The 12,551-nt window shown below is 40.3% G+C and overlaps 1 protein-coding gene across 1 annotated transcript in view; it reads right to left on the reverse strand.

Moving 5' to 3' along the window:
• Positions 1 to 11,344, reverse strand: part of GNA14 (G protein subunit alpha 14) — an 84,673-nt gene extending 73,329 nt beyond the window's left edge. Inside the window, exon 1 of the mRNA XM_072859017.1 lies at positions 11,224 to 11,344. Coding sequence (XP_072715118.1) covers positions 11,224 to 11,344 — 121 coding nt within the window. The remainder of the gene's footprint in view (positions 1 to 11,223) is intronic.
• Positions 11,345 to 12,551: the final 1,207 nt, after the last annotated feature.

The following is a 12,551-nucleotide window of genomic DNA, read 5'->3' on the forward strand; positions in this document are numbered from 1 at the left end:
CTATAACTAATCATATGAAAAAGATAGTTTTCAAGAGAGAATCCTGCATTGCCTGCCAAGAGCTCTGCCTGCAGAAAGAGCATCAGTGCTTGAAAGCCTGGAAGTAAGTAAATACGCAATATGATAAACAGCATCATCTCCCACATTATCATTCGCACAATTTTTGCCTCTAGTGAAATGAAAAACAGAAAGTGTTTTCACACAGAAGGAACTGATTCTTACCAAAGCTGCAGAACTTCATTCCTATTTCAATTTTTTTCATAACTACAGGTGTGGGCCAATAAAATTGCAGGTTAAATAGAACCAGTGTAAATATATTTTAAATAAATGAATTTGAGATTAATTTAAAACACATATGCAGTCACCACTACTACCAGCAAAAGAAACCATGTTCAGCCAGCAAAGCTCCCCAGCCACCAAGAAAAAAAATGTAGCGATTCATTTTCAGGCACAGGTTATTTTCTTATTTACAGTTCAGAACACTATCTAGATAAAGTTAATCATCCCTGTGTTATTTCATATGATGAGTCTATTAGAAGAGTATGAATATTAGAAGAATATTATGTACAAAATAGTGACTATTCAATTCAAAAGGACACCTTTTTAAAAGGACATTTGAGAAAAGCAAAATCACAGCTAATCACAGCTGGCCTTTATGTTTTGATTTTTGTTTAAGAACATGTATACTTAATTTGTACTACTTGAGTTACAGAGGCCTCAAATTTAATTTTCCTAAAACAAAACCTAAAAGAAACAAGATACTAAACACATTATCAAATCTTGTTCCTTTTTCCTTTTTTTTTTTTGGACAAAACCCCATAAATTAAACATATCTGAAACATGAACATTGCTGCGCTAAGCACAGACTGGAAAATACTACATAATTATCTTTTTACTGTTTAACATTTTTTCACACTGCTGTTGATAACACTTGCTTTAAGTGTATACGTTTAAGTGGAAAGTGCTCCCTCTCTGTGCTCTGTTTTCAACCCATATATCAGTGAAAATTTGCAAATAGAAGTGATGGAAAAATAATTTCAAAGTTTCCTATGCTGCAATTATTACTCTGGGTTATCTACACAACAGTGGAAACTGGAACGTCTAAGAAATTGTAATATCATTCTATGATTCTGATGCAAATAAACTCATATTTTAGAGTTTTTTCATAACAGGCTGCTGAAAAATGAATATGTTGGTACGTTCATTTTTCAACTGTATCTTACAGTACTTTTAGCACTGGCATTGCAAACTGCTTTCCATAGGAACTGATGGAAGACTACATAAGACACAATATTTCAGATAAATAAAAGCAGATTACTGTCCCTATTTAAGAAAGAAACAAAGAGATCCAGTCAACAGTCAAACATCAAGCAATATATCTGAGAAGTGGAAAAGGGCAAGGGTAGAAATCCACATTCTGCTAGGCATACTGAAAAGTTAGCTTACTCTTTCAAGAAATACTGCAAATAAAGTTATATGTACAAAATCTCCATCTAAATTTACACAGAATTTTATACATGCAACAAATGTGAGGCAAAGCATATTAACTACAGAAAAGCATGAAGACACAAGACAGCTCAAAGGCCACTTAACACAAAGTTTCAAGTATAAACCCAAAAAAAGTTTGTGAGCTACTGCTAAGTTTCAGCAATTAAATATGATAGAGAATGGAAATTTCAGTGATAAAAGTTATCAATATGACCTAATTGTTCACTTTTTTTCCTTTTTTGGTCATCTGCTAAGCAAAGAAATGAAAATCTTTCTTCAGAGCCCTCTAAATCACAGGCTAGATCAATTTACTGACTGAAATTAGGAAAGTACTTGGGTAAAATGGATTAGTAGTTACCTGTTATTTACCAGTAATTTATTTCCTCAGAGTTCCTATGCATTTTATTGTAATCAGATTTTTAATTTTAGAATGAGATTTTTTTTACTTGAATCAAATTTTAACTTTGTTTTTAGCATATTGAAAGTGGCAACCTGCACAACATTACATACTGTCAGCTATGAGCGAACACTTCTGAGCAGAAACACAAAAGCATGTTTCGAGTAAGCTTTCTCAGTGTTCAGGTTTGTAAACAACAGGGCTAAAAGTCTTTAGGACACATCAGCAAGTTGATCCCTCCCTCCAAAACAAACCTAAAAGTAACTCTTAATACCTCTGATGTGGAAAATATTCATATACATTTGTAAAGTACTGTAATTAGAAATATTTGGTGCCTGATCCAAAACAGTTTAAAAAATTTTTCCAGAATTTTCTCCTTCAATAATACTGACCCAAAAACTTACTTTGCAAAGGCAGCTACATGCAACAGTTTTTCAATGAAGTTCAAAGGAGTTAAATTATTAAAAAAGAAAAAATGAAATTAAAAAAAAAGAGCAATATCTAAATACATTAAAACAAACTGAAGCCAGAGAAAAGTAACATAGTCAAGGTAAATTTCCAACATGCTGGATAATACAACATGCCTTCTGCAGGCAGAGAAAGCTATATCTACATCTTTTGGAAAACAAATTCCAAATGTGTTCTGATCCCTTTTTGATGTTTACAAATGAAGCTGCATGCTTAGATGACTATCCAAATTAAAGAGACTAAATTAAACACAGTACATTTACAATGTTACAAAGTGGCAAAATCAATCTCAAGGGCTTTGAAGGTACATTTTAAACAAACAGTTCTTGAGGCAACAATTTGTATACTACTACTCATAAAAAATGATCTAACTTGCTTTCCTCAGTGGAGGAAATCATTAGACCTGGAACTGATCTAGAGAAAGTAAAAAGTATAAAGGAAAACATAATAACTAAAGCTTGTATTTAATATTTCACTGCATAACCTAGAGCTAAACTACTTCCCAGGACAATATTTTAGTTTTTATGTTTTATTCTTTCCAACAGGAGCGCTCTTGCAGAAGCATCTGTTTGTTCAAATTGACTATCTGCTCTTACAAATCAAAAAGGAACAAAATTAATAGTGGCTTTATATGATTCTCACACTCAAGTGGAAGCCAAGCACTAATCTGTCATGGATCAGCACTTGCTAGACATAAAATCAACATCTATTACTTGGAGAGGTTTTCTGTTTATGTAGTGGGAAAAAAAAAAGTGGCTTGGAGACACACAACAGACTTTGCTAAATATTTTTTTGACAAAAAAAGTGTGTTTAATAGTAGTTATGAATCAATAAAGATGTGGTACAGCCACCCTTAAACCATGAAAAGAAGGTAAAGGAGTAGCACACAGCAGTCCTTGGCTTCTTTGGGTGCTTTCTTTCATACTAAGTTATTCTGGAGGTAAAAGGAAAGCTAGCCAGATAGATATATTTATGAATATTACACAGGTCATTAAAAAACAGTAGATCATAATTTTATCAGTTCTAGTTAAACTATATGAGCAAAACATGATTGTGATATTACAGGGCAATTTATTAATATATTTGAACAGTCAAACAGGACATTTACTTGGAAAGGGTTAGTATTGAAGCCATAGCACAGACTGTATGAATCACAGCAAATGAGATAAAATGAATGTTTGCACTATTGGGTTTGCTTTGTGCAAACAAAATAATTTATTGCATAGTTCACCCAGCCACTGCTGCTCAGAGAAATTTGAACCAAGATTCAGTCTTGGTTCAAATGGTATACTTGAATATCATTCAAGTATATCATTGAATATCATTGAATATCTTGAATATCATTCAAGTATACCATTATTGAATGAATACCATTATTGAATGAATACCATTCAAGTATACCAAGTTACTTGAATACCATTCAAGTAACTCAAATGGTTCAAATTGAATACTTGGTAAAAAAGTATTCAATTATCTTCCTTTATGACAGCAGTCACAGGAAAAAACAATTGCATTTTGTCCCTTATTCTGTTCTGTTGCTTTCTTCAAGGAACATGAAGAATGGACATTAGCTACCTCAGAAAACAACGGCGCACCAAAAAGTCAAAATAGTCAACAGACATCTTACGATGTCACTTTATAGAAGAATTGCAGGGATGCCACTTTATTCCTTTAAGTGGATTACCTTTTTGGGACGGTGCAGGTAGCAAAACATTCTTAACAGATCATGTCCTCATCTCTTCACCACTGATCTCTCCCCTCCCAAAGTAATGCTTCATGGGTTTTGTATATCAGGTAATACAAAACCAAAGGCAACAAAGCCATGTGATCCTTCTTCTCCTCAAAACGTTGTGCTTATTTTATCTTACAGCAACTGCTGCTAGTTGTCTAGTAATTGCTATCTCTTTGAACATTAAAAAAAAATTTCTTTGATGTTTTGATAATTATGGCATCAACCAGAAACACAGCAGTTAACTTCTCCCAAAATGAAGCACAGAGCATACTAGAGCTGGAAAATAACTGGCATTTTCAACTAATACCCAGTGAAGACAAAAAAAATGGTTTTGGCACAAAGCACTGGCATTTAATGATTGTTTTGCTAAACTTCTAAACAAAGGAATGCTATCTTAATACAATCCTTAAAACATTTAAAATTGCATAATAATCATGTCAGGAGAAACTGTTCTATTCAAACAGCAGAAAGGCTGTTTTAATTAAAAGGTACATGGGGAGAATTCATGAATTATCATTTGATAGCTTCAACATAGCTTTCTCAGAAATAAAATCCAGTTCAACTAAAATTACTGTCTTGACACACATACTGATGGATAAAAATCTGAGCAAAGGTTTGAGTTAGTTGCTGTAAATTATGATTGGTTTTGCCACCCAGCATGTTCATCCAGGGACCAGTCTACCTTCAGCCCTGCAAAATCAGGTTCTCAATATTAAAGCACATTGCATTTTTCTAATTTAAAAAAGGATGCCACCTTGATCCAACTATCTGTAATGTGATTCAGAAATAATTAAGAATGAAGATGTATTTGTACACTGATAGAGCTGTTCTTACATATGCTTACATTATCTCTGGACTTCATGATGCCAGTCAGCCATGCACAATCCAAACAGTTTATAAATATTCTACAACTGCCCATCATGATGAAGCTTGTGGCCACTGAAACTGATTGGTATCAAGTATTTGCTCAGATTAGCTTCTAAAGAAATGGATTCTCTCATTTACTCTGAGAAACTGTAGTACACAATCAGAATCTCAAGGCATAACCAGCACTTGTTCATTGCATCAGTTTTCTCTTGGGTCAATTTTGGGAATCCTGTGTTAACAAACGACTAAAATAGAATGAACAAGAATTAACCACATTCATGTCAAAATATTATTCTTCAAACTGAGGCAGCCTCCTCTCTTTGCATCTATTCAAGTTAGGTTGGTTTTACACTATTTCTTCTTGGTATTCATTTTCAAACAGATAGGAAACAAAAAGAACAAATTTACCAGGTAGATAAGCAGAGGGATTCTTCGTTTTTTTATAAAATCTGTTCACAGAAGCCAACACAGATACAGTAAATATGTCTGACAAAGGCAGGCAGGCAGCTTGGAGGAGGAAGGCTGTAGAGAAGCAAGCACTCAGTATCAGATACGCCCCCATGACTTAGGATATAAGCACTCCTCTAGCACACATAACCCAGGAAGATAAACCAAGAGCCATTATTGCCAGTTAACAGTGAGGAGGTGAGGCACAGCAGCAGTTTATCTCATGTCCGTATTTACAACGAATTATGGAGTTGCACAGGCTAAGATGCCTTGACTGTGCCCTCCAACATGCATATGGGTTCAGGTACAGTCCTGCTCACTGATTAACTCGGCTCTGTCTCAGCCCTTAAGGTTTTCACCAGCCTTTCATTCACCACAGACAAATCTGGTTACCGACACTAATAAAAATGATGCATAAAATCCACATTCAAAAAAGGATGAGTAAAAAGTTTCTGGTAATTGCAACCCAGTGAGAGCTACAGCAGAAAACTGACAAACCAACATGCAAAGCCATTAGTGTGCTGAGAAAAAAATCCTAATCGCTCTAGATGCTCAGTCTTGCCTCTTTGAGCTTATATTAAATCCAAAGATGTTTATTTTGGATTAATTTATACAGTCTGCTGGTTTAGATTAACATGGACAGATCTGCTAAGGGCTTTGGTAAGGTGGACTCTACCATCACTAGACTGATATGGATATATTTCCTTTCTCCATATCTTTCTGACTTCTGCAAGTTCAAATTGGTTTCATCATAGACAGGTTTCTTATTCCTATGCTACTACTCAAAAATAGTAAGTGGTATTTTACCACATCCATCAATATCAGCCTGCCCAGTGCCATCAAAAAAAATAACCGTGCTGACACATCTAGAACTTTCTTATTCTCAGAGAGATTAATTTGTGCTTCCTGTAGAAATGTAATTACTTCTTTTAAGGAAACAAAAGGTCCAAAGAGATGTCTTGCTACTGCAATGCATGCCACAAAGTGCTTCATCTACCTGTATGGAAGTTCCTGTTTCAATACAGTGCTTCTGTCCACACACCTGACTGTAAGTGAAAATGTAAAACTGGACTGTTTCATACTAGATTGTAGCTGAGTATGTTTAGAAACTCATTCTTCTTTGGCATAACTGTGAAGACAGATCCCACAGGACTCTACCACATATTTCAGACCATTGTCCAATCCTCAGAATCAGATGAGCCTCCACAAGACTTCCTGCTGTAGTTAGAAGCCAGTCAAAATCTACACACCCATGCTCACCCTCTCTCTAAATATAGGACACTTCTCTGAGAAATGCAAACAGCAGTGCTGGTCAATTCCTTTACTGTCTTAGAAACTCTGAAGCAAATGATGGTGTCACATGATTCAGTCTTACAGCTTCATGATTTCTTCTGTTAAACTTACGTTTTAAATGGGAAAATTGTTAAGTGACTACAGTGTCCCATGCATGACAGCAAAGCTTTCAGTAAAGCCTGATTTTACTTTCTGCTCTTTCTCCTTGTCAAAGTATGGCCTAAAATTAGAGAGAAAGAAAAAAAAAAAAAGTGGTTCATAGACAAACCACATGTGATATGATCAATGTAAACTTTTCCAGGTGCTTAAAAGAAAATTAAGGCCTACAACAGCATGCCTATGAAAAGTGTAATCTTATTCCACCGAAATCTGCCGTAGTCTTGCCTGGTTGGAAATTTTCCTGCTTCCAATCAGGAGTCAATGTACTGCCAGCCTACCATCTTTATATCATTTCTTAAAACTGTTGTGGATTACTGCCTCAAATCCATCTCTCTCCATTATACAAGCCCTAGAAAGAGCAGCTGGTCTGTCTGAATGTGGCTTGTCACTGAGAACTGATTCTGCCTGTCAAACGTGACCCTCTCCACACCCGGCCATTGTAATGATGCAGGCTGGAAAAAAATCCACTTGAGATGGCCTCACTGGGCCTTCAGCAGGAGCACCTGAGCTTACCCCCGCAGTTCACAGTCTGATGCTTACGTGTGTTCATAAGTAGCATTATCTTCCCCATGCTTAAAGGGGGAAGACCCCATGCTTTACACCCCATGGGGAAGACCCCATGCTAAAGACCCCATGCTTTACACTGAGGTTTTATTCACAATCATAATTTAAGTATTTATTTATAAATTATTATATCCTCTAGTAAGCTACCAGGAAAAAAATACAGCATTTGTCTTAGCCATTAAATTTATTTTGTTTTATTTTTAAAAAATGCCCACTTCTCCCAGCAACAAATCCCTTTTAATGAGGAGTTTTTAATGGGGTCTTTATTTAGGAACCTATAATGCCTGCAATGGGGTCCATTCTGCAAAAGGTCTCAGTCTATGGAACAATCTGGGCTCTATCCAAAAACTGCAACCACTGTCAAGAGGGAAACCCCAATGCATTTGACTGGGGGCGGGGGAGTAGACAAGCAGAAGATAGACAGACAAGCGGAAGAAAGACAGACAAGTATGGAACAGATATTCAAGGGTAACAATGAAAATCAATGTTTTAAAAAAATAATAAAAACAGCCATTTCCCAGTATATTTCTGAAGAAGAATAAAGATTTCAAAATATATTATACCCCCCTTCATAAGCACACCGCTGCCATGCATGTGCAGGGGCACAGTGAAGAAAAAAATCACTTACTTGCTTCAACTTGGGAAACAGATGGCTGAAGAGGGATATAACAGGTCTGTAAAGCCAGTAGAGGCATGAGGGTGAGTGAATAGGCACTGACAGTCTGCTCTTTCAAAACAAATATTAAGAGGTTTTAATAGGCCAATATGATTTCTATTAGAGGAACAGGCCAATCGAAAACAAAAGGACGTGGGTTTTGACAGAACACAAGTAAACTGACCATCTCCTGCCACAAAATGCTGTGGATGGCAGAAGGATGCTAGAGAAACGCATGGAAGAGGAATCCACTGAGAGTTGCTGAAAACTCAGAAGCCCCATGTGGCTCAGGAAACTCCTGAGACAGGAGCAGTTGGAAGCTGAGAGTACAGGCTAGGGAAAAGAGGGAAGTCATGTTTATGCCATTCTTGCATCATTCGTTGAAGATCTGTTTTTTGACAACAAAACATTGCTGGATGGATAGTAATCCAGAATAACCACCTTTTTTCCTATTGTGTAAAAGACTAAAGGAACTGCTAAATTTGCCAGACAAGAAGATGCATTTTTACTTTTCATTGAACAGAACTACATGCTTCAAATTAATCTTTCTACAGTATATTTACAATATCTGGACGTACATGGTTACATCCATATTCAAGAAAATATTTTAATTACTACCATAAATAAGTTACTCTTCTTATGGTATTACATATACTGGCAATGTCCCACCTAGGTCCAAACAAAGTTTTAGTTTGTTTACTGCAACAGCTAGTTTCAAAAAAGGCTTGGTATTCCCCCAAGACCCATGAGGACTGCCACAGATGAAAGGTCTCTTTGAAAGGTCTCTTCTTGGAAAGCATACTGCTTCTTCGACAGGTTTGCAGTCTTTTTGTATGAGTGATTAATATTATTGCTCCACCTGAGTTTTTCCTTGATGGTTTTGCACTAGAACAAGCAAATAAAGTACTTTTTAAAGAAGGGGAAGCTGACTATGGTGCAACAAGAACCAGCAGATGAACACAGACAGTAGTCAAATGTACTTTTGCCCTTTAAAGTTATAACATTACAGTTGCTTACAACTTTAAACTTGGACTCAAATATTGAAATGGACAGGCTTGCCCTGAAAACAAACCAATAGCCTCATTTGACTTTATGGCTAACAGGGACATGGGATTTCACTAACTTCTCCATCAAACCTAAGTCTTAAGCTAGCCAAAAGCTTTCCTTTTGGAGAAATCCAGACTCCAGAACCAAGCCTGTCAGGGCTGGTCATTCGTGGGCTCTCCCCACCATGACTCAACAATGTTGACCAAGCTGTCCACAGAATACAGCCAGGAGTTACCTAAGGACACCACCCTCCGTTAAAAATTTCCTCTCATCTCTGATATGAGGGTATACAAACTCCATTTCTAGATGCATTGCCTACTAGGTTCTATCTTTCCATCTACTTTCCTGGATCCTTTACTAAAATCACACTAAGAATCTGCTATTTCTTGTTCAAAAACCTATAATATGATGCTTGATCCCAAACCATAAGTATTATTTGTATATTCTGCTTTATGTTCAAACAGCCAACCTGTGCAACAATTCTTTCAACTGTTGTGCACAACATACAATAATCATAGCTGTACACTGCTGCATATAGCTGGAGAAGGTGTGTTTTACAATTATTTCAATAAGAAAAAATACGAACAGAGTGATAATATTAGGGTTTTTTGTTTGTGGGAGTTTTTTTGTTAGTCCTATGTTTTTCAAAACAAACTGAACTGTTCTCATGCTCACCTGTTTTCCTGGTAAAAACAGTAAAAGAATATAGAAAAACACACAGTGTTTTCAGTTAAAGCAAATAAACATTGTACAGTATGTGATAGCTCAAAAGCAAACAGAGGAGAAAGTGTGATTAATTTAAATTGCTTAAAGTAAAGTAAGTAGAATAAAGGAAGAAGAAGAAGAAAGAAGGAAGGAAGAAAAGTAAATTATAATAAAAGTTCCTTTCCAATCTTTCAAGACATCAGCAGCCCAGATAAAACATTGCACTAGAGGAGTTTTTAACAGACAATTCTTATTTCTTATAAATATTCACTGCAAAATCCAAAATCCAACAGACATCAGCGTAGAGTACTGCATCAGTCAACCAGAGATTTCTACACAGGTAACAGCCAAAGGCAATAGCAAACCAGACATATGGCACTGAGGGTGAGTCAGTATTCTGGGTTTTCTTTTTTTTTTAAATCACTTTCACATGAAAATCATTTTGTAATTCAACATTGAGAGCAGCCTGTTCAAACCTAGTTTCTGGTCTACACAGATTTCTCCTCTGGCACTGGTTATAGCAAGAGAAGCTGTTCCCACACTGGGAGCTCGGATGCCCGAGAGCTTCTGCATCGAGCTGTTTGGGCCCAAAGAGCTGTCACAGAAAAATAAATCTTTCCTAGACTGAGGCTGCTTCACCTTTGTTTAAGATGTTGTATCAGATGTTTTCGATTTTCTTGTTTTCTTTCAGTCACTGCTGTGGGCTTAGTTTCCCACTCCAGACGGTATCAGAGCAGCAGCAACTCTACCGTAGGCGTGCTTGGTGCCGGCGTGGAGCAGCAACAGCTAGAAAGGCTTAAAGCTGTCGACCTCATCTGCACTAGAGCTCTCACCGACACCTCCGCCGAGCGGAATTAGCACCACCGAAACAGCACTCATTGAAAAAGTCAAGGCGTTGGTGTAGGAGACGGTGCCCCAGGAGCGACGCTCCGAAGGGAGGCAGGCGGGCAGGGCCCGGCAGGCTGGTGCTGCCTCTCCCCGCTCCTCACCCGCAGCCTCCCGCACGGCGCTGGGGACACCGGCGCCCGGAACCGCCGCGCTCTCCCGGCCACGCCTCAGGGTAAGGCGTGTAAATACCGCTTCCTGAGCTCGCAGTTGTCTTTCACTCACCGCGCCTTACCACAGCTTCCACCGTACATAACACCGTGGCCTCCCCGCAGTGCTGGGCACGTTTGGGTTTGGTTCGGTTCCTCTCGAAAGACCTCCCCCCCCCCCCGGCAGCAACCCAGGGCTATGAAAATCTGCCACTCCTCCCCAGCCTGGCCGCCCGCAGGCAGCGCCGGCCGAGACTTTAAAGGAGCTGCTGCCTGCACCGGCAGGACACCTCCAAACCAGCAGACCCCCGCCGGGAGGAGGTGTCTCCGCGCCGCGGGCGGCTCGGCGGCGGCAGCCCGCACTCACCCAGCAGCAGCAGCTTCAGCTCCCGGCGGGCGTCCCGCTTGTCCCGGCGCAGCTGCCGCTCGATCTCCGCGCTGATGCGCTGCGACTCCTTCTCCTCGGCCGAGAGGCAGCAGCCGGCCATGGCCACCGGCGCCCCCGGCTCCCGCCGCCGGAGGGGAGCGGAGGAAAGCCGTCCCGCAGCCGTGCCCCGCCGCGGCAGGGGGCTGCCGCCTCCCCTCCCGCCGCCGGAGCGGCCGCGGGGCCGGGGCAGGCAGGTGCCGCCTCCTCCCGCCGGTGAATGACTGCAGGCGCGGGGGTGCCGCTGCTCCGGCGGGGCGGGAGCGATCCTCCTCCCGCGGCGCTGGGAGCCGGGGGGCGGAGAGGGGCACCGTGCGGGCTGCGGAGCGCCGGGGCCCCGCGGGGGCGGGAAGCGAAGGGAGCCGGTTACTTAAAAACAAAAAACCCTCACACACGCCCACACAAAAGCCCCCAAAATACTAAAAAAAACCCACCCCCAAGCCGCATACAGCCATTAGCGAAAGTGAGGAGGCCGGAGGGGAAGGGGAGGCTAGCTGTCATCACGGAGCTTCGGCTCCCGGGCTGCCTGCGGAGGGGGCTGCCTGCGGTCGGGCAGCGCGCGGTCGCCCCGCTCGCGCCTCCCTCTGAGGCCACCGGAGGGCCGAGAGGGCGACCTGAGAGGTTAGTATGGTAACATCCCGTACCTGGGGCTTTCTTTCCCGTTCCCCACTTAACGCCTTTGCCTTTCAACAAGGATGGAAGCCGTGAAAGGGAGGGGGACATGCCTGCCTTTGGTGTCGGCTGGTTTTCACTTTGTTTTATTTTAATTAGCTGTACTTCACTCCTTGCTTACATAGCTGAATCTAGCATTTAACTGACTGGCTTGTATTTTGTAAGGAATACAATCCTGAAAAATCTTTCACATCTAAGTCATGCCTGCAGTAGCAAAACTACTGTCCTTCAGAGCAGCTATAAGGCATTACCACAAGGCAGCTCAGGTGCCTTATCGAAGCCCTGGGAGCCTACTGTATCTCACGGTAAGGCAACAGTTGCTGTGCTTCTGCCTGCTACAAGTAGTTCAAGGTCTCGTAATACATGTACGTAGCCATTAGCAGCATTATTACAAAAGACATGTTTGCTATTCCTTCATATAGAAAACACTGACTTATTACAGAACAATTGTCACCATCTCCTTTGAGGACGTGAAACTGTAAGCAAGCGGCTTGACTACTGTAGCACCAAAGAGAAAGAGCTACGTGTTCACTTCTGCTAAAATTACAAATATAACTCTGTGCTGAGGGTGGTCGAGGTGGGAACACCTTCAGGGTAGA

This window comes from Ciconia boyciana, chromosome 4, assembly GCF_034638445.1.
Source record: "Ciconia boyciana chromosome 4, ASM3463844v1, whole genome shotgun sequence".
NCBI classification, from domain to species: domain Eukaryota; kingdom Metazoa; phylum Chordata; class Aves; order Ciconiiformes; family Ciconiidae; genus Ciconia; species Ciconia boyciana.